Source organism: Lutjanus erythropterus, chromosome 5, assembly GCF_056507025.1.
Source record: "Lutjanus erythropterus isolate fLutEry1 chromosome 5, fLutEry1.hap2, whole genome shotgun sequence".
NCBI lineage: Eukaryota > Metazoa > Chordata > Actinopteri > Lutjaniformes > Lutjanidae > Lutjanus > Lutjanus erythropterus.
In genome coordinates this window covers 29,273,677-29,297,329 of record NC_139321.1, presented here as the reverse complement: position 1 = coordinate 29,297,329, position 23,653 = coordinate 29,273,677, and the positions used below count along the sequence as shown (strand labels likewise).

At 37.9% G+C, this 23,653-nt stretch overlaps 1 protein-coding gene across 1 annotated transcript in view; it reads left to right on the top strand.

The window, feature by feature from the left end:
- The window catches only part of diaph2 (diaphanous-related formin 2), a 520,520-nt gene that overhangs the window by 188,858 nt on the left and 308,009 nt on the right, over nucleotides 1-23,653 (top strand). The window contains exons 16-20 of the mRNA XM_084719553.1: nucleotides 1,427-1,491; nucleotides 2,328-2,432; nucleotides 8,045-8,107; nucleotides 13,343-13,720; nucleotides 22,915-23,029. Of these exons, the coding sequence (XP_084575679.1) occupies nucleotides 1,427-1,491; nucleotides 2,328-2,432; nucleotides 8,045-8,107; nucleotides 13,343-13,720; nucleotides 22,915-23,029 (726 nt within the window). The remainder of the gene's footprint in view (nucleotides 1-1,426; nucleotides 1,492-2,327; nucleotides 2,433-8,044; nucleotides 8,108-13,342; nucleotides 13,721-22,914; nucleotides 23,030-23,653) is intronic.

Genomic DNA, 23,653 nt, shown 5'->3' with positions numbered 1-23,653 from the left:
AGCCAACAGTTGCACAGTATGATGGATTTCACTATATGTGAGGCAGCTATTTTATATATCACGAAAGCATTTTTCTCTTCTTGTCCCTTCATCCAAAGCTGGCCTTTTTGTCCCCTTTTCCGCAAACATTTTATTCTATTTTAATTTTCATCTTGTTTATTATTCAATGAATTTTTCATTTTGTCACAAGATCACAAGCATCTATTTTATACAGCGAAATTAAACGCCGCATCTGTAAATATATACAAGTCCCAATTCTGAAAATGTTGGGATACTGTGTAAAAGGTAAATAAACACAGTGCAAATCCTTTTCAATGTTCAATTTAATACAGTACAAAGACAAGATATTTAATGTTCAAACTTATCAACTTCTTTTTTGTAAATATACACTCATTCTGAATTTGATGCCTGCAACATATTTAAAAAAAAAATGGGACAAGGCCAACAGAAGACAAGGAAAGTTGTGGAATGCTCAAACATCTGCACTGCATTAAAATCCTCATAATTGTATAAAGGATACTACATGGGCTCAGGAACACTTTGGAAAACTGTTAAGTTTGGTTAAGTTTGTCACTGCATCTACAAATGCAAATTAAGACTCTACCATGCACAGAGAAAGCCATATATCACCATCAACCAAAACACTGCAGCCTCCTTTGGGCCCGAGCTCGTCTCAGATGGACTGACAGAAAGTGGAAAAATGTGCTGTGGTCTGACAAGTCCACATTTCAAATTGTTTTCAGGAATCATGGACGTCGTGTCCTCTAGGCTAAAGAGGAGCAAGTCCAGTCAAAGTGTCCAGCACTAACTTCAAAAGCCATCATATGGGATGGGAAAGTTATGGGAAAGAATTTCACTATCAAAACTTCAACAATTAGTGTCCTCAGTTCCCAAACACTTACTGAGTGTTGTTAAAAGAAAAGGTGATGTGTCACAGTAGTAAACATGCTTCTGTTCCACGTTTTTTAGAATGTGTTGCAGGCATCAAATTCAGAATGAGTGTATATTTGCAATAATTATAGTTGCGATAAACACATTTTATCACTTTGAACATCAAATACTTTGTCTTTATACTGTTTTTAGTTGAACGCAGTTCAACTTTTTTGGAAATTAGGGTTTACACAAAGATACTTTAATAGTTTGCAATCATAGACAAACAACTCTGGAAATGAAAGTTAAAAAAACTCACTTGGGAGACAGTGAAGGGCTGGTTTTCCTCCTTTAGAACACACTTGGAATTTTTAGGCACGGTGAAATGCACCAGTGTTTTTAAGACCATCTCAATTTGTAAACGTTTCATGGACCTAACAGACTTTTCAAGACAGATTTCTCTAACATCCTTGAAGAAACAAGAGCCAGGTCTGATAGCGAAGCACCCGGAGATGCCTTTGAAGTATCTTGTGACTGTGGCTGTCTTGTTTTGCAGATCAGTGTGTGGATAAAGCCAAAGTTGAAGAGAGTGAACAGAAGGCGGCAGAGTACTCCAAAAAGGTGAGACATTAATCACTCCAACCCCCCCACCCCCACCCTACAGCCCCCAGTTGGCCGGCTCCCATCAGGAAAGTTTTTTCTTCCTCAGAGCTCCCAGACAAGCTATTGATTTTCCATGCCCTAATCAATACCTGGCTGTGACGCTACATGATCCGTATCAGCATTACAAGAATCAATGCCGATGTTCTGATGTATACTTATTTGCGAACAGTGCCGCTGCAGAATTAAGTTATGTGGAGGCTGTTTTAATACAGTTGTGCATTTTAAGCTGGCCCTTTAAGGGTCTCCCTCTATATCTTACATTTCCCTGTAATGTAATTAAATTGATTAAATATTTGCCTGCTATTTTATTTTTATTTTTTATTCATTTGTGAGAAATAAAGTAATAAAACCTTACCCCCAACTTATTATGTATGATATTTAAATGTATCTTAAGCAGCATCACTACCACTGTCTGGCAACACTAAGGGGGTCCTGGATATGTTTTCCTCTTAAGAGTCCGGTCCCACCAGTCCACTGTGCACCCTGCTGGGCCAGTGAAATCATTGTAGCGACATGGCTTGGTTTCTGCAAAGGTTAGATCCATCAACTTACATGAAAGCCAGGCCTGAAACAAAGACAAAGGACAACAGGGCTCTAGGGCCATGAGAGCTATGAATAGAAATCGGCCAGAGTGTAAGACAGCGTGTTTTGGTGTCTGTTGATGTGCCCCGTGGCCGTTCTCTGGAGACACCGTGCCGCTCACCAACCTGTGTGCGTGTGTGTGTGTGTGTGTGTGTGTTTACACAAGTGTTTGTTTTGTGCAGATAGACATACTCCTGTCTCTTTTCTTGCAGTTTGATGAGGAGTTCAGTGCACGGCAGGAGGCCCAGGCCGAGTCTCAAAAGAAGGAAGAGAGAATCAAAGAGCTGGAGGGGAAGATCCAGGCCCTAGAGTCCCAGGTAAACCTATAAAGAGAAATCCCACTTCTCTGCAAAATATTGTTACATCCCCCAAGAGATCTTTTATATTGTATGTCTTCCAAAAAAGTATGAAAAGAAGATAGTGAAAACCATGTCCAAAAGTCCTTTTAATCAGTTTTTAAAGTGAAAAATGTGTCATACAATCTCATACAGAATAAAAATGTTAGCAACGAGGAGTTATGGCGCCCAGTAGAAAAAGGGCTGATTTGGTCAGAAGGATATCTTTCCACTCCACTTACAGATGTGCTGCTGCTGTAAGTGGGAGTTATCGTCCATGCAAGAACATTTGATTTAATAAAGGGTCAATCTCCTCTTTAAGTTGTAACTCTTTTTATGGGAGTATTGCTCTATTGAAGCTTTTCCTATGTAATTCTATCATCACAGAGATGGATTGCATTTCTTCTCCTGGCCTCTACATCGTTTCTTCCCTGGCAAAACCGTCCATTCTGAGCACAGAATATGACTGCTATTTCCCCCTTAACCCAATTTCAAACACTTTAGTACTGCCTTGGGACAAAAGGGCAGTTTGCCTTCCTGCTTAGGGAATTTAATATAAACCAGCATTGAAAGATGGTATGGCTACGTTTATATCAAAGATTGCTTTTTCTTTCAAACATTCATCTCTGGTTGCTTACAGAACAGAGGCACTTCCCGTCTGATAAACTGCACCTGTATATGTGATCCTAGCATCACTGGGAGTTTTCATTCTTAGGTCCACAACAAAAGCTTTGGCTGTATTCTTGGTTAAAGTTGCACAGTATTTTTCTCCTTAAAGCAAGAGTTTGTATTATTTGATGTGGGTTTAAGGTACTTATCAGTAATTAGAGTATTACCTAGAGTAGTTGCCGGCCAGCACGCTCTTTGGAGAAACAAAGGCACCAGCCTGGAAGCTAAGTAATATACTACTGTGGACACAGGATTTTTGATAAAGTGCTTGAAAACGCTGAAAATTGGAACTCGATAACATTGCTTACTAACTAAATGGCTGTCTGACTGAATAATTTCCTTTTGGCTTTCACTCAAAATGAAAGTGACTCCACACAAGCTTCACTTGCCACTGCACATGTTGCCACATAAGTGTGATAGGTCAGTCTTTTTTGATGTGTGGCCTCTGATGGAACAGTGAGTGGGAGGTTAACAGATGAAAACATGCCAGGAGGCTACTGTTGCTGCTAAGAGTTGGCTTGACAACCAAAAATGTTAAAAGACTCGAAGAGGATCTTATTGAAATTGGAGTTATTTGTCTAGTAATTGTTTGAGTGATTGTTTATGATGGTTCATCCAGATTATATGGGATGCTGAGTCTACTTAAAGACAGATGACTCATCTTGATAAATGAAACACTTTTGTGTTTTCCCTTAATTTGTCACCCTCTGTAGAAGGTGACACATTAAAGTGAAATAGTGAAATAATCATTTGATTTTGGAAAAGGGGTAGGAACCCTGCTGTTTTTGCAAGACTCTTGTTGAGCAAGTGAGAGCGATATTTGGCTTATATAACAGGGGTTCCCCATGGGAAAAGACTGTCTTATGGCAAGATAAAGTGGTGAAAACATTCTAAATATAGCATGTATATAGCATAGTGGGCCTTTCTTTTTTTCGGGAAGTAACACGTTTTGCTGCTAAATATATTCAGTCAGAGGTTTCATGCAAAAATGTTCCATCAGTGTTGTTAAATAAAAAAAAAAACACGTCTGTTTTCAAGATCTACTCATCTTTTTTTTTTTTGAATACTTCTGGGGTTCCCTTGGTAACCCAGTGTTTAACTTCAGAGCTCCATGAATTGCAGGTAATTCCCTCAGGCAGTTTGTAGAAATTCGGACTTATGGCAGGTGTGCAAAAAGGGCTCAAAAAGTCTGCGAGAGAGCCCTTGTGCACTTGATTTGACAGTGTGACAGCTCAAAGCACTCGCCGCCTTACCAGGAGCACACCGCAATGCATATGAGTTTTTCAGGGTGGACATTTGGTTTGGGTGTATATATAAGTACCACATACTGTGTAATCCCACTTCAGATAATCCAGACTCCCCCTTTAAAACATGTATTTCTGTGGGTCTCACTCCTTCACTTCTTCTGACTGCTGCGTCACCACTTGTTACCTGCATTTGTACCCAAACTGGATCATCCCTCACTCCTCTCCTGAATACTGCCCGCCCATTTTAATGAGACCATCAGAATCTGAAGCTCCTCTCCACCTGCTCACCCTTCTCCTCTCCTGCTCTCTCCTTCTTCCACCCTCTGTCAAAAATGAATGCATCAGGCTGTGTTACCTTTGCCTGCCCTCTTTCCCTTGTTGGAGCTTTTTATGTTGTGTTTCCAACTGTTTTCTTCCCTATAACACACCCCCACCCCCCTCACCCTCCCCTAGCAGGCCTCTGTCTTTTGAAGACTGTGGTGCATTAACAGGTAGTGTAGAGCAGAGAAGCCCTAGAGAGTCGAGCCCTCTCTTCCTCTGTTTGTCTGAATGCTCCTTCAAAGACCAGTTACTGCTGGAGAGCTGCACATCAGCAGACATTAACCTCAGCAGGGAAACATGTAATTTGTTTGGCACAAACCTGAATGTGGCCATAAGGACTTTAGTATATATCCCCCTATGCATCTAAACATAACATAAATACAGTATATTAAGTATGTGCACAATAGGGCTACAGGTACTACTGAGCATATATAAACTTTGCTTTAATCTGTTCAGGTGGAAGAAAAGTGTTTTAATTTTGGCCTCACATATTAGTTTCTTTTAATTAGAGTTGAATTCCTGGCTGTCAGGGCTTAAGTTATTATTTATTTTTTAAAGAAAAATCTTAAAATATGCAAGTTCTGTAATAACAATTCGGACTTATCTCCTGCTTTTTATTTGAGGCAGGTGTTCGCATAGACCCTTCAATTTGTACCTCAAGCAATGAACGAAACAACAGAGTCATCCTCTCAGACAGTTTTGATTCCATTTCTCGAGGAAGACCGGGCTCAAAGAGTGTGTTTTGCAACCTAATCCACGTTTGACACCGTGCTGTAGAAAGCCATTAACTGTGAGAGCACGGAACCTTTAAATCGTTGTGAGGACGTTCAGTTTGTCCATCAAAGCCGCTGTGCTATCGCCACCGTTTTGCTGAATATGAATGAAGTGGAGTGAAGCTAACCCTAACCTTTCATCTGCCAAACAGAGTTCCTGTCAGATATTAAAACACATGCACGCCTGAGTTGCTTCTCTTCACCTTGTTTGTGAACCAACACATTTAATGAGAGTCTTTCTCCGGGATCTTTGGCATTGTAACAAGCAGCCTGTTTGATGTGTCTGTTTGATTATCCCCCAATTGAGTTGAATGGAGGTTCTGCCTGTAAACATCAACAAAGGACACAGAAATCACAACAAGTGGAAAACATCCACCCTTCCCTAAACCTTTGCTTGCAACCATTCAAGGTAAAAAAAAAAAAAGGAAGCTATTCATTGAATTGGCTCTGGATGTGATGAATAATGTAGCACTGCAGTGGTACATTGGAGCACTCTGCACCATCCCATTAATAGGTTTTAACAACCTGGCGGTCTTGTAGCTGACCCAGCTTGGCCCCAAGAGGAGCTGGAGGTGTAGTGGACCTCTTTCTCTCTCTTTTTCTGCCAGGCTGCCCTCCGCCCCGGCTGAATTTGACTCAACTGATAATGACAGCAAGACTCACAATGTAGTCACTGTTATAGTGTGTGTTTTGCTGTTGTGATTTTGATCCAATTCAATTGTTAAGCCATGTTAAATTCACTCAGTCAAATGTCTTTTATGTTGTTGCTTCCTTACGTTAAAGCGATAGTTTGAATTATTTCAAGTGGGGTTGTAAGAAGCATCATATCCATTAGCTACAATTCATGGTGGTCGACACGCCCCTAGTTTGGAGAAGCAGCAGGAGCACTGGTGTAGGAAGCTAAGTAATAGCCTGCTGTAAACATGGTGAGCAGTAAAATGTATGTTTTAAAAGGTTGGTTCAGATTCACTGAACACAACAACTCGAACAAACTAACAACTGAGGCAGCAGTAGATGACCAACCCTTGTGTTCTAAAAAAAAAAAAAACTCCCACACATATAAGAAAAATATATCCACCCAAATAATCACACCAAAATAAACTAACTCAAAAAACACAAACCTCAACTAATGCAAGTTCAGGTATTATCTAAAAAACAGTGTTTTTCAGATGTTTTTAAACACTGATAGAGCCTGATGTGGGAGATGCTTAACATCACTCGCAATATGGGTCCCATATATTTTACAGAAAATTGGCTGGGACGTGTTTTAACAGTGAAATGTGATGATGATTAGACTGTCTGGTTTTATAGGAGGGATGATCTGAATTTAACTGAAAATATATCCATAAAACTTAAGGGATGCTATAATTCTTATGAATGGCTTCAAAACAAATTCACGTTTTAAATCCATTAATGTAAAATATGGACAAAATATTATTATTATTTTTTAAGTGGCTAGAATATTTTTTGCTGGTCTCCCTGTCCACAGCAGTGCACGTCACTTCTGTGCTGATGCTCTTCTCTGAGGTGTGTCAACTGACAATTACTGCAGGTGATCCACTAACGATTGATAAGTAACTCCACTTCAAATAATCCAAACTATCCCTTTAATAGTTCAACAGAAAATGGTGGTCAAAAGAGCTGGACTTCTTACAAAGCAAAGGATATCATAGAGTACCTGTTAAAAATCACTCGAGCTTGTTCTTCAAACTAAAATATCTCAAAGCTTCAAACTTTTAATCTCTAAGGATGAAAGATAAAATAAAACCTCTCTTTACTTTAAATATTGCACTTTGCTACCATTTTCTCAGATTCTTGCAAAAATGAAAGTTCTTTTAAAGCCGCCCCGCTAAAAGTTTCCATCTACTTTTCCATTATACACATTAAATATTTAGCTCTCCACAGTCCATAGTAAGATGTGTTCTGTAGGAATGACTCCATAAAAATATTACATTTCCGTTGCTGGAATACGCTCCCATCCTTTTTCTTTTGGCAAGGTCGCACAGAGTGAAATATCAAAGCAAAATGGGTACATTTCTAAAACAAAGACTGCACAGTGAAATCAATGCCCATCACACACATCTAAGAGTGTTAAGTTGAAATGTATTTTGCAATGCCAAAATAGAAAAAAAAAAGGAAATGGAAGAAGGGTTTTGAAGGTGTACCAACTGTCAGTGATGCTGTGCCTTGTTCCTTTCATGCTGCAGTCAGTGCTCAACACTGATGTTCTTTTGAAGATAGATTACATCTTGTTTTAGGTGTAAAAGTACAGTACACTCTGCCTTTTGCACATCAAATAGCTCATTCAGACAAAATGGGAATATAACGTTGTGCTTCCATTGTCATTAACTGTGTAAGGGACGTCCTCTTTCCCCCTGCTCGCCTCTTTTTCAGCTCTTTTGTGTTTGGTGTGAGTACTGTACCTGTTCTTGTGTACTAGTGTTCCTCTCTGTCTATCTAACCCACACCCATTTGTGCCTCTCTGTTGCCCTCTGTGTCTGTTGTGTATTTCCATGGTGTGTGTCTGTGTTGTATGTGTGTGTGTGTGTGTGTGTGTGTGTGTGTGTGTGTTGTATCTGCACAGTTAACTATTGAAACAGACAAGCTCAAAGAGGCTCAGAGACTCATCAGGGAATCTGAAGCCAAGGTGGGTGTCCTCATTGCATGTGCAGCCCTTGAATTAATCTCACATTTAATTACCTGCAAATCCAAGTTATGTATGAAATGAACTGGATTACGGTGCTTCAAATCTCTTGTTGGGGAAAATTCTCAAAGTAATTAAGGAAGTGATCTTTTGCTTCTCTTTTATGCCCTCTGCATGTGTGCCCTCATATGAATACAGTTTTAAAGCAGTGTTTTTAATTACCTATAAATTCAGTGTTTGTTTAATTTGAACTGATGTTGGGGCTGCAACTAACTGAACTTGTCTGTTCATTTTTTTCAATTAATCGATTAGTTGTCCATAAAATGTCACAAAATGGTGAAAAATGTTGATCACTGTTTCCCAAAGCCCAAAATATCGTCCTCAAATGTCTCATTTTGTGCACAACCCAGAGACATTCAGATTACTGTCATATGGTAGTAAAGAAAGCAGAGCATCTGGATATTTTCTTCTTAAAAAATGCCTGAAAAGGATCAACTGATTATCAAAAGAGTTGACAACTAATCGACTAATTGTTGCACCTCTGACATGTAATGTCTCTGATCTTCGTTTGCAAGAAAAATATCTCAAATTGAAATGCTGTATGTACTTTGTAGAATTTAATACCATACATGATTGAATGTTTTGTCTCACGGAATCACTGATCGACAAAAACAGAATCCTACATATTTAAGACTTGAATTCCATCAGGCCAAATAATATAACAGTTGAAAGCTATGGTAAACTCTGTAGTCTTTTTTAACACACATTTCCTGCTTGTTTAATGTAATTTTCATAAGTAAACACTTTGTGATTGAATTCCTCTATCAGAGATGAGATTGGGGCATAGATCTAATCACATAGCATTCAGAGTTAATTACCTGCCATGCTGACCTCCCCATTGAGTCCAGAAGACTATGAATCCAAATTGGATGGGTTAGATTTCATATTAGCCCTGCCTTTTACTTAAGACAGAGCTGCAGATGGGCTCTGCTAAACAAACACCAGCCAAAAAGCATCAAAGACACCGTCACAAGTTGGTGAGAAACACTATATAAAAACATGCTGTATTAGTCTTACCACTCTCCTTTTCAAACAGACTGGATCTCTTCAGGCCAATCAAAATCATTTATGTATTATGAAGCATGTTTGATACTATGACTGACAAAGGAGCGTCACCGGTTCAGATTTGAAAAGTCACGTCACATGCTTTGAGCTCAGTGCTCCAGGCTCACGATAAAACTGTCAAACTAGGCAGTGCTCATCAAATATTACTGTTCTTTTTTTTTTATTGAATTTAACACAATAAATGTAAATATTGACATTTTAACAAAGAAAATGAATATATTATCCTCAGCCCTGGCACAAATAAACAACATAAGAATTACAGATAAAAGAAATAATAACGATAAAATATAATCTCAACAGTGCATGATTTACAAACTGCTTCAAAATTGAGTTTCCAAAAAGTCAATATAGACAAATTACTCACTGTTGAATGCAGCATGCATACAATTTTGTCATAACATTTTGTCTTTAATCTGTAGCATGAAATTTGAAGTAAAAAAGAAAAAAAGTACACTATTTGGAATGCAGCTAATAAGCTGTCATCTGTCTGTGCTCTCTTGATGCCTCAGTCGATGTGATCTTCTGTTGGGCTGAAAATTGTGGGTCAAAATAGCCAGAAAAGTGTGCTAGCTTCCATACTGCAAAATGCAACCAGATCTTACTACTAAATAGTGGAATGCCTCCAAAACTTGTGACTGGGCTGCCATTTTTTGTCCAACTCAAAAATGGTGAAGTACCGCTGCAACTTGAATGTGTTACTCAGTGGTTGGTTGCAGGTTTATCTAATTGGCAGAGACTTTTTGGTCTGTACCTGCTGATAACGGCTATTAGAAAAAAAAAAAGAAATAACTGAGAAGTTAATTTTTGATTTCTAGAGTTGACCTGATGGATAATATATATATATTAGAAATCAGCACATAACATAGGAGAATAATTGGCAAGGAGAACTTTGCGGGATTTTAAAAATCATAATTAAATTAAAAATCTGTTGTTTTTCTCTATCTGTATACATATGTTTCATATACATACACAGCCACTTACACAAAACATGTATAGTCTACTTAATTACATCGCAAAACATAAAGTCTGATTTTGATTTCCCCTATGAATTCAGTGCAAATACAGTAGTAATAATCATTTAAGTCAAAATGCACAATCTACAACTTATGGATGTCTTCTTTTCTAGATCTTTGTTTTGGTATCAGAGGAAGACAAAGCTAGTGGCAGTGGAATTGGATCCCAGGGGTTCTGTGAAACACTGGGCATGTTATTATTGGGTAGATCAGAGAGAGAGAGGCAGAGAGATTGAGAAAGACTCGGAGGGACCTTCAATATGGAAACAACTGCGCTCTAATTTAGCAGCTAATTTGCTTCCATTCTCTCATATTAATCTTAAAAGAGAAAACGGGCCACAGAGGGCTCGAGATTGACAGACAAGTAATCACTGGATGTGGATTTTCACTGAACGGCTCTGGGCGATCTGTGTAAGAAGCTCCTTGCAGAACACCTTTTTAATTTTGGCCCTAATAAACAATCCGCCAATGCCATTATGTAATGAAACACAACGTAATGTCTTTAAATATGAAGCCAATCACATTTACGCACACAATCAAGTGACTGGGGGAAAAGCACATAGTGGAGAATTGGTTTTGGAAATGAGAAGTGCAAGTGGAAATGCTTTTTGGTAAGAGGCGGCATCTAATCAGCTTCAAAGATCAAACCCTGCTGAAGCGCGGGTGTCTGTAATTGTTATATTTGCATAACTTTGTTCTCCTTTTCATTTGGCATTATCACTGACTATCACAAACTACCTGTGTATGTGGTATGTGTGATAGTGCACATGTGTCAAAGGACTAGAAGACTTGGTCTTATCAGTCTCAGGTCTAATTACATCCCTGTCTACTGTGTAATAGCCTGCCATTGTGAGGACTTGTGATGAAGAATTGATGGGAAAGCAACATTCTTATCTTTCGTAAATTAAAACAGTAGTCGATCACAGGTTTTTCTCTGACATTAGTATTTATAGCCATATCCACAGGGGTTCATACTCCTGAACACAATGAGCCAATCTTTGTGCCACTTCTCATCTGTTTTTTACAAATCAACCTTTTTATTATTAAAGCCGCTACGAGAAACTTTAATATTTTGTCAATGTTGGAGGCCCCTGTGGACAAAAGCAGTTGTGTTTCCATCCTAATAACCACAAAATATGATGTGAAAAAATAAAATTTTCCAAATAAAAATCTCTTCCTACTTCTTTTTAACTGGCTTCTCCTTCTAAAATCAGATTGAGTGGTTGTGTTTAACATCAGTGGTCTAAATATGAATTGTAATTCTAGTGGGAAATTGTAAAATGCCACAGATCTTGTTGTGATGTGAAATGATTGATAGTTACGAATTCACGATTTCAGGACAGTTTTTGCAAACTGTTTGACTAAATTGCACATTCTGTGATGCCAACTATGAGATATGACAACAAAGTTAAAATGAAAAAAAAAGACATCAATCCAAGTTTCAATTACAATGATGTCAAATCCCATTACCAGAAAGTATCCTCACACTGCATTTTTTAAAAATCAAGAGGTAACTGTTTTATGCAAGTGTACTTTATTTTTGTCTCAGTTGGTCTAAAATACAAATTGTCGCTCTCTCCAGTGAAAAGGAGATCCCTTGTAAATATGTACAGTATACACGGAGAAAGACGAAACCCAAGAATGCAGACAATTTACAGCACATCCCCCTGTTGAATTGCATGAGTCAGTGTCAAATAATTAAAGTGTAGTAGTTACTGAGTTTAAGTTCAACATATTTTTCCCAATACATACTGTATCTACAAAGCCCCGGGGTGGCCCATTTTATGATTAATTCATGGGTACAAGATACTATTTATTCCCACGTTTTGGTTAATCCATGTGCACGAGATAAGTGTGTATACAGAGAGCCGGCAGAACAGACCAGCCTTTCTCCCTGTAGCATGAAGTGCTTCAGGGAGAGGCTGTTTCAAGTATCATGCAAGGCATGTTGGCACACACATATTCTTAGATGTGGATGTAGTGAGCTACCTACTGTAAGGACTAAACTAGAAAATGAACCTTAACTTGTCGTCCCTTTTTTCACCATACGTACTTCTTAATCCATCTAGAGATGTACCTGAATACGAATGTGTTATTTTGGAAACAAACAAATAATTTAATGGAAATAGATGTTTCTATCTATCCGAATTTGCATGTTTTTATTTGGGGATATTTTTACTTTTTTCCACATAGAAGAAGATGTGGAAGTATTTTCCTGAATTAATGATATGCCAATGTTAAATCAGCTTGATGCTTTGAAGGCACCACAATTGCATTACCTATGAATATTAGGTTAGAAGATATATTTGCCTGTTTTAATGTGACTTCTGGTAGAAACTATGAGTACTTCTAGATTTCCATCCGGATACAGATACAGATAATTTTGTTGTTTGAACAAATACAGATACAAATAATGACATCTCTGCGCACCTCTAATACCAACCATGCGTAAAACTGACACACAACTCATTCAGTAACACTGTTGGCTATCCCCTAAATGAATAAGAGCTCTGTGCCAGCTGTTTATTTTAATCAACTACTTAGGAGATTCAACAATCAGCTTTCTCTCTTCAGATCCCTTACTGCACCTTTAAATGAGACAATATGTCACCCATGTTTGGTTAAATATCTCAAAGATTCTGCTGCCAGAAGTTGTTTTACAGATCTGTGTTGAAAGAAAAAAAAATGAAAACTTACTTAAAGAACTCATAGCAAAAAATAACAAAAATGCTGGCAAACTTATGATCCGTTTGGATCATAAAGTCATGAAAACGGCAGAAGACGTGACCTCCTCATGCAGTCTGAACTTGTAGAAGCATCACTCAAACAGAACCTGGTAATCCTTGACATAAAACAATGCAGCGAGCTGGTTGACTGTTATTGACACACGCACACACCCTGCTCTCTGCCTACAGTCAAAGCTCATGGCGAGTCACTAGGATACTGCATTCATGCAGGCAGTAAAACATTGTTTTCCACAGTGCGAAAATGCTTCCTCACTGGCACAAAACAAAAATCTGCCTCATGGCTTTTGCCTTTCCTGACATCAGATCGAGGCTTGGTTAAGGCCATCATTAACATTTCTACCCTGCATTTGCAGATTGCAGCGGGTCCAGCTGCACCTGGAGCACCACCTCCGCCGCCCCTACCAGGGGGCGCAGCAGCCCCACCGCCGCCTCCACCACCTCCTCCGCCACCCCCACCTGGTGGCTGTCCTCCCCCTCCTCCTCCTCCTCCTCCCCCCCCTGGCCATGCTGGCATTCCGCCACCGCCTCCACCACCTCCGCCCCCGGGTGGAGGACCTCCACCTCCCCCACCACCCCCTGGTTGTGGACCCCCACCACCTCCGCCTTTCTTCGGGGGCCCGGGTGGGCCTCCGCCACCTCCTGCGTTGCCTGTTGTCAAGCTGCCTTATGGACTGGAGCCCAAGAAGATCTACAAGCCAGAAATTGTGATGAAAAGGGTCAACTGGACCAAGGTACGTTTACCTTCGCTCACACACAAACAAATACATCAGAAAGTTTTTCATACATGCTCATCAAATGTATCAAATTAAAATACACAATACTGCTATGAAAAACATATTTAATTGAAACCCAAGTAATTTGTCATTTGAAAATTACAACAATGCATTCTGTACAAACTAATATATTTTTGGCATTTAGTATACTGTAAATAATTCACTGAGAAAACTCAGTTTTTAATCAAACTCAAACACTTAAGTTTGGAAATAAACTGAAAAAAAAGCAGACCCATAATATTTTGTTGAGATATTTTACTTTTCTTCTTTAGATAAACTTACATCGTTGAGTTTTAGAAACCCCCAAAAAATGTATTTCAAAAATTGTTCGCAGTGAGCTGTGAAGCTGATTTGTCTTTATTGGGTGTTTGAAATTGAAATGCTTGTTATGAAAAAAAATTGCTGCACGATATGGCAAAAAAGTCACACTGCGATTATTTTGAGTTAAATTGCGATATGTGATACGATCAGTGGGAATGATCATTTTTGCTTCACAGTTTTCATTTTTACTGAAAAAATAAACTATTAAAATTGATGATGATATACTTTTGGGATCTCTACCAAACAAACATGTTTTCTTTCACCTGGAAAGTGAGATTTTTAAGCAAGGGCATCTACGCTACAGTGCGTCAATATAATGCTGTTTTCTTACACATTTTCCTTTTTCAAAAAACTGTGATTTGGATATTGCACTTGGCCATATTGCAAATTGGTAATATTGCAATTAGTTGTGCAGCCCTAATAGAAAATAATACATTAGTAACTCGTGTTCATTTTCACTTCAATGTGTTTACTAAAATATTTTTAAAATACAATTTTTTGGGGTTCCTCAATCTCAAAGATTCAAAGTTTATCCGAAGAAGAAAAGTAAATTATCCTGACAAAACATAATTAGTTGGTAAAAGTTTTTCAGAACTTAAGAGCTTGAGTTGGGCTCAAAACTCAAAAATCTATTGAAGTCAGTTGGTTTTCAACTTTTTTGCTTCTATGTTGGCCTGAATATGGGTCTTACCTTAACATCATGGTAGTACAAGGAGAAGTGCATGCAGCGCTGTAGACAGTGCTTCGTTTAATTCTACGATTGTTGCTCAGTGACACATAGCTCACTTCCCGCTGTAAAGAAATTACCAGGATGAATGCATCTATCATCAGTAATACTTAATGGGCTGCAACGGGAGACTTCTGCTGGCCCAGCCTTCTGACTTCTGGTTTAAAATAAAAAAAATAAAATAAAATGATTAAATTGTGCAGCTCTTCTAGACTTTCCAAATGTCGCTGGAAGGAATGGGTCAAATTCTCATAGTGAAACAAGCCATTTGGGTTATGACGCTAAAAAAAAATATTTACTGCTCTACAGGCGCTTCATTCACAAAATAAACAATTAAGAAAAAAAGTATTTATGAGCCAGTGTGCATCATGTGAGATATAATTACACAGTTTGACCATTATGTCAAATTGGCTAAGATGAGCTCTGCTAATTTCACACATTAAACAAATCCACATATCTCAGAGGTGGGAGGCTGGGTATTTGGCAGTTCTAGAGGACATGCGTTTGTTAATTGTTTTTTTTTTTTTCTTTTGTTGTATTTTAGTGTCACTCAGAAAGCTTGCCTAAGCATGCAATTTAAGATCATACTTTTATTACAGACCTTTATCTGTGGGGACATTTTCACTGAACACCAAAGCCCCTTCTTTTCACAGGAACACAAATGAAATACAGTAGTTCTCAGTGAGTGTGTTCCTGGATCTGACAGGACATGTCACTTCATTCACTTGCATTTTACATTTAGTTTTTTTCCATGGTTCACACCTTGTAATAAATCTGTCTTATTTTGGACTAAAATAGCATATTAAGTAACATATTTTAAGTGTTTCAAATACAAATAACAAAAACATTCTTAAAGTATTTTGTTACAAAATATATCTATTTTTTCTGCCCAGCAAAATACAGATTATAAAATATTTAAAAGTAATTAAGTACTTATTTTAAAGTTAATTGAAATACTACCCATCTCTGCCTGAGCTTTGACTCACTGTAACATATATTCCATCTTCACTGATTATGTTGGTGATCTGGGACTGAAAGGGCACTATTATTGTGCTGTTTACATGAAATATTATGCATTCTCTTTACAGTCATGTAAACATTTAGCTCTGGCTTCGGAGGATTTTGGAAGTAACGCTACACAATAAGAGGATGCTTAGAAGTTAAAGATCCAAATCAAAAGGAGCTCTATTCAAACGCATTCTTTATCTGGTGAAACAACCGTGCAGCTACAGGCCACACTATTCCACACTCAGCACCCGTTTCAAAGGATGCAACAGTAAACAATTTTCATTGCTCAAATGTCCTTGGATTTGCACGTCCTTAGCATAATTGAATGAAGACCAGGTTGTGTAATACTCCATCACATTTGAATACAGTTTCAATAGGACATTTTCTTGCGTGTGGGCTCTATTTTACCATAGCTAATTTATCCATCGCCTCAGGAGTTCTTAGCATTAATTTAATGGTTCTTTCCCGATGCTTGTATGACCTTGCGTTTTAGTCCTCAATTACTGACAGCAACCAAAACATCAGACGACTTCTTTTGACGTCGTGTTAGTGTTGCACATTATATTTTATGGTTTTAGTGAAATCAAGCAATGTACTGAAAAAAGGAATTTTGAATGGGATTTTTCAATGTGACGAGAGCCATTGTAATCTCTTCACATTTTCGTCATTTTTGTTTTCTGAATAAACGTGGAATATTTTGTTTTTCACAATAGATTGATTCAGCAAAGAGCAGTAAGGATGTTATTAATAGTGTCATAGAGCAGTAAGAAATATCCAACCTGTGTGCAAACAGTGAGAAAAACAACAATTAGTCTTTTTTTCTTAATCCTAGGTGAGGCTGTTTATGCCTTGATATTTAAAAAAAATATCAGTCGTTTTCTTGCGCGGTATCTATGTAGTTTAGCATATATTATTTGTGTGCATGCAGTCAGTGAGTAAACGTCTGTGAAGTGTACAGGAACAGGTTATATGTGATTATTATTATTACTAGACAGTGAAGTTTCATATGAAGGGCAGCTTAAAGTTCCTGACTTCTTGCATCATCTGTATAAAGTAAAACATCTAACAGACTGTATGCTGTACACGCTTGCATACTAAGGTTGCAAATTAAAGGCTCACAATAGATTAATGATGAATCATTAATAGTTTATACGATACAAAATGCACATAGTTTTCTCTCTTTTTTTAATTTTCAAGACAAAACAATGTCAAATAAGGCACAATTACTGCCATTTCTAGACTTTTGATTAATTATTAATAATACATTTTAATTGGTTATATTCTTAATGGTGATTAATTAGTAACAATAACAATAATATTACTATTATTACTACTACTACTATTACTACTACTAATTTTGATAATAATAATAATAATAATAATAATAATAATAATAATAATAATAATAATGATAATAATAATGATAATAATAATCAATTTTATTTATATAGCCCCTTTTATACATAGAATGCAGCCCAAAGTGCTTTACAAATTTGAGTTGTTTTTTGAATTAATCATTAACATCCCTATTGCATACTATACCTAAAATGACACATTCACAGTCACAGTATGGACAACGTTTATGTGGGAAAAGATAGACATTTTCCACATTTTCAATTTTTCATTTTCAAGTCCTTCAGTCATGTAAGGGATATGGTGGCAGTGTATTCTCGGAGGCAGTAGTACAAGGCATTCATATGGGAGTAGATCAGCTCAGGCACACACTGGGAAATGTCAGCTTTGTTTAAGTGCTAAATGCATTTTAAATCAGGCTGAGTTATTTTTTCGCTGCATGTTTTTCCATAGTTGTGTGTCAGTTATTCCCACAGAAAATTATTAGTGAAAAAAAAAATAAACAACACACACACACACACACACACACACACACACACACACACTTGTTCTTTTTGAATGAAAAAAAATTCTTAATTCATATAATGTTAGGTTGCTAATTAAGGGTATCTGTAAACATATGGGAATGGTAGAACAAAAGGCAGCATGGATGCAATGGGATGAAAGAAATAACTTCTGTCGTACAGTGCACCATGAGACAAGCTCATATTTAAGCTCAACATGAGCTCAAGTTGGAACAAATGCTTGTACTCAAACAAAGAAATGACATCTTTATTCTGGTCAGACCCCGCAAGAAACCTCACAAGTCATACACCAGGCTGAATGTTAACTCACAAACTCTGAAGGAAATTAAAATTTTACCTGAAAAGAACAGCTGACTGGAAACATCCTCATTTCTGTGAAAAATTATCTTGTGTAACTTATATTATTCTATTATAATTATATTATATTCTCAGTGTGTGCAATATCGACCCAGAAAGTACCCAGTATATATAGTATATAAATCTGTTGTTCTTCCTGCATGCTGTGACGTCACAGTGATGTTGGTGTTAGGGAGGAGCTACAGGCTATTTCAGCTTGGATTTCAGGTTTCCACCTCTGGTTAGCCAGGGGGTGTGCTAGATGAGTATTTATGTCACTTAAAGCTATCTTTTCACCAGCAAAGTAACAGATCCATGTTAGAGTGATGATACACTGCAACATGGGCGTGGGCATCAGCAGGTTGTGTGCATTGCACCCTGGTGCAGCTCTGTGAGCAGGAGAACGAACGCACACACTAAAGGAGCTATGCCTTAAACTGATTAAATTTGCTATCAACATTTGACTGGACATCCACATGAAAATTGGTGAATTTTCCTTTAAGAGAAAGATGGACTGTGACTAATAGGCAGATTAGATTGTTTTGTGACAGAATTCTTGATATTACATTGTTCAAATAAAGTTGGAGTTGAAAAAAGTTGCAGTTTCTAAAAAACGTCCTTGACTAGGGTTGTTTTGTTGTATAAATGTGCACTAACCCTAAGTTTTAAGTTGTTCAGCATCTGTTTTGTTTCAGCAAACTGCTATTCTTAATTAAATTCACTGTTATGTCGGGGGTTCTTAAGGTGCCGTGGATGTCTAATGATTTTTTGTGAGACTCGTGTTTGGCTGTGCATAAAAAAAGACACAATTATCAGCTTGTACTTTTGACACGTTTGAGAACAGACAGAAGGCAGATATTTTTGTTTAGACTTGGAAAATCACTTAAAGCTCAAGTTTATTTCAAGTTCAACTTTTATTTTCAAGGTTAACTCGTATAGTACAATGACATACAAAACTAAATTCAGGCGCTTTACAGTGTGATTGAACAGTAATGAATAATTTATCCAGACACAAAATTCAAGCACAAAATTCAGTGAAAGCTAAATTAAATATTGTTTTTATTATTTGCAAAACATGACAGTGCTCTTTAAAACCTCAATCCAGCCGGTAAGACATGCTTTCATACTTTAGGTTCGTAAACACTGAAAGCTCAGTCACCTGGTTTTGGCAATGCTGCTGATGCGTTTTATCAGAAATAACTCCAAAGTTCTTGACGTGGCAACAGATCGACACTCCAAATATGAATGCTACCCGCAGCCTTTGAGCCTCTGCACCCAGCACTAGAATCAGAGTTTTTTTCTTTGTTTACCTGCAAGTTATTTTGTAACATCTAGAGATTTATATCCTTCAGGCAGCTGAGCAGTGAATCTAAAGTGCTGGTGCTATCATGAGATGGTGAAAAGTAGAGTTCTATGTCATCTGTGTAGCTGTCACAGCTGAGCATGTGACTGAACCTAGTGGAAGCATGTAAAGACGAGGGAATGTGTTACTAAGATGAGACTGAAACTGGGCTGGTATGTGTTTATGTGTTAGTAGTTACAAGATAGCTGTGCAACTGATGAGATACAACTTTCTTACTTGTTTTTTTTTACTGACAGTGATAAGGTTTGAGGTAACTACTTAGTTCTGTGGGGTCAATATTGTTCTTTTTTTAAAAGGGACCTAATAACAGCTGCCTTTAATGAATGGGGAAAAATGCCAGACTGGAGAAAGCTGTTTACTGTGGTGAGTAAACATCTGCTAAATGACTGAAAACAAATTTGAAAAAGGTTGCAGGGAGTAGATCAAGGGGAGATGTGGAGGATCTAATTTGGCTCATAACATCAGCGAGCTCACTGAAGCTCACTGTGGAGAAATGTTTAAATGTGACTGCATGCAGAGGTGGACTAGCATCAAAGTCAGAGTGCATATTGGACTGTTTTTAGGATTGTTTCTTTTTTACCTGAAATTGTATCATAGCAGAATTCAACTTAGGAGGATTAATCAGTTTCTTAACAAAGAATTTTGCATCACTACTTATGCTATTAATAACATATGAGAGGTAGGATTTTGTGGATAGTTTCACTGTAGTATAGCTGTCAACTTTGAGTATAGTTCTTCATCTCCTCTCAGCTTTATAACCGTTCAGCTTTAATCGCCATCATTTCTTCGTGTCGCGTAAATTGACCAATAATTGTTTTTATTCTCAGTGGTGCAGCAATGTCTACACTTTCCAGCAGATTGTAGTTAAAAGTAGCAACAAGATCATCACAGTTAGTCAGAGGATGATGATGAAGCTGGTGGCGTAGAAGAAGAATGATTGATGGATGTTTTAGCGGAATGCTTTAGTCTTTGTCATTGTCATTCACGCAATTTTACTTGAATCAGTGCATTTTGTGGCTAATGTTTCTTCACAGTCAACACAACAGTCATCACCAGGGAGATTAAAAGATCAAGGAAACAGTGATGTGTGAGCTCCGTAACATGTTGAATCAGGTCAAAAGAGTAAAATAGGTTGATAAAATGGACCGTATGCAAGGAAAAACTGTCAGTTTGGATATTGGAGTCACCACTTACCTGATTGTAATTAGAGCAGATCTGAGTGTAAACTCATTCACAAATTCACTGTTATGCCTGGGAGGTCAGAACAATTTCAGAAATATAACTGGGAGATCACCTCATTTCTTAACGCAAGGTATTCAAAGCTTTGTGCATCATTAAAAGGAACTTAGTAACAATTAAGCAGATTTGAAAACATAGCTGCAATACGGTATGAAAGAAAAATAATTAGGTGGTGAAGCACAAGGCTAAATGAACTAGTTGTATCCAACCATGCCTCAGCGATGAAAAGGACCTCCGATGTGTTATCATCTATGAAATTAGTGACCATAAATGTCTTATTACTCAGAGAACATGTATGTTGTGAAGGGCCATTTTCAAGGCCTGTGAAACAGAGGTGTGAGAAAGTAATAGGTTTAATTGAAATTACAATATGTAAATTGGTTTATCGTGATGGAAAATCAGAGATAATGACTGGTCTAACCACAGATGATGGATTCATATCTGAATGAATAAACGTATGGACAGTACATGCAGCTGGGGTAGAGCTGATGCACAGATAGAAATATGTATGTCTGGATCAAGCTGCAACTAACAGGTTTCCCTGACTTGTCTTTAGCTCATTTTACAATATTACAATGTTTATTACATATTTTAAATGTGGAGATTACCTTTAAACATTGTTTTTTTCTTAACACATTTTATATGTGGGATAGTTCATACGTAGAAGAAGGTAGGATTATATTAAAAAAAAAAAAAAGAACTGTAACAATGATGAGTGATGAGTACTTTTCACAGTTTTGACATTCTGTAGGCTACACAATTAATCCATTATACATGAAAATAATCAGAAGATTAATGAACAATGAAAGTAATCTTTAGTTGCAGCCCTAAATGGAAGTAAAGCAAATTCAGAAGAGACCCAGAATCAGAAATATTTTGTAGCACATAATTTTGTAATTCAGATAACAAGCATATCTAAATTAACAGCACACAGCCTAACTTAAAATTCTCTAGTGTTGTATTTCACGTCAGCAGTCTATATCTACCTTTGATAGCCAGTTTAGATATGATGGGCTCATAGTACATGAGAATGATAGAGATGCATTGTGATGAAAATAAGAGTGCACTGAGTAAAGAGAAAATCTCCATCAAGCAACCAGAAAAGAATATTTGGATGTAGTAAGTAGTCCCTCTGCAGCACTGCTAGTATCCAATGAAACATTAGTGTTAAGTTTGTCGTAATTATATGAATTCTTGAGTTATGGAGTCACATAACTCAAGAATAATAGTGGTCACTTTGTTATAATTGTAGTGTTGTCGTTGTAGATCCAGTAGTAGTTTTGATAGTTACACATGAATCATTGCATCATTGATGTTTTGTTCACAATTTGCTGTTTCACCACTTTCTATGAATTAGACTATTATACAGTCATGACATAGACTGCTTTCTAGGACTTTGAGTGGATTGTATGAGAGCAAATAAAGAGTACAGCGGCACTTTGTTATCAACACTCAACGCCAACATCAGCTCATGTTGAAAGTTTCATAAGCCTCCCATTAAAGCACCTATTGTTGCTATTATAGGACTCTGCAACACTGTTATCAACATTTCTATATGGCCTTGGAAATGATTGCCCAGCATCAGCTGGAACTCTCTGTCTGTATTGCATAAGTGTTGCACTTAAACCTCTTTCTGTATGTAATTACTGTGGTTTTGAGGAGGTTAACGGCAGCAGTGCAATAGGCCAAAAGCTAGTCCAGGCCCTCGATAAAAAGCCACAACGGTGTCACACCAAGAGCTCTCACCATAGCACTTAGGTTTGTTTATGCCTGAATCTCTCTGAACACTCCTACTCTCTCTCTTGTCTACTGAGCACTGTGGAGCGAATGAAGGAGGAGGGGTGAGAAAGCGTCCCCGTGGCCTGCTATCACCTCGGTGTGTGTAGGTGCTCAGTTGCTTCTTAGAGGCTTTGCTGTTTCAGGCGAGTCTAGGTAGGAGGGGTGTATAAACACAGTTGCTGAGTGAACTGAATTCACATATTTCATTCATCTCTGGAGAGGTCAACGAGAGCTTTGGTGCGTCTGCTTTAGTCAGTGTCTGTCAACACATCATCACGCTCATATTTATGTGATTTGTCATCACGTGTATTTTTTGTTCGCTGCTTGAATGGTGAGGATGCACACACAAGGGCACGTGTGTGTCCATGCAGAGAACACAACAGTCACACACACACACACACACACAAACCCCCATCTCCAGTGAGAAGAACTTTTTGAGTGGCAGGTTGCTGGAATGGCGGTCTCTGATTGTGGTGATAATGGAATCCTTGTGTCATTGCAGATAGTGCCTCAGGAAATGGCAGAGAATTGCTTCTGGATCAAAGTCAAAGAAGAGAAGTTTGAGAATCCTGACCTATTTGCTCAGCTCTCCCTCTGCTTCTCGTCGCAGAGCAAAGGTAAGGAGGCGTCATCTCTCTTCACCCCCTCTTTAATTAATCTACACACACATGCTTCATTTAGCCTCTCCGGCAATAAGATGCCAAGCCACTTTCATCTTGTGACACTTAAAGAAACCATTTTTTTTCTCACTAAAATGTTAATTATCTTAAATCCGAGCACTTTTTTTTCCCCACTGCATTTGAACACCATCTATGTATGCTCTCTAGTCAAATCTCTGTGCCAATTAAGGATACCAAGCCTTGCTGCAGTGTTTGTGTTGGTGTCTTTGTGGCTGCTCATTGTATTTGTTGTTTGTACGCATTGAGTAGTTTCAGATGAGTGTTTTTCTGTGCGCACAAACTTGAACTTGTACATATGTGTGTGAAGTGAGAGCAGTTATGCTTGGTTTGCTTCTTGCCTTTTCCAGTCCAGTAGGCCAATCCTCCATCAGGGCAGAGTGGAGGCTTTTGTGAAGGAAGCTCTGGGAGTTTTCTTGTCCTGGCCAGTTTGTTTCTCAGATACACAAGCAGGCTACCTAACTTGCTGATGAATAACACAAGCAGTACAGTGCAAGTTTGCTTTTTTTTATAGAAAAAGGAGTGTGAAGGCACTTGATGTATTCCTCCCATGACAATTTGAGT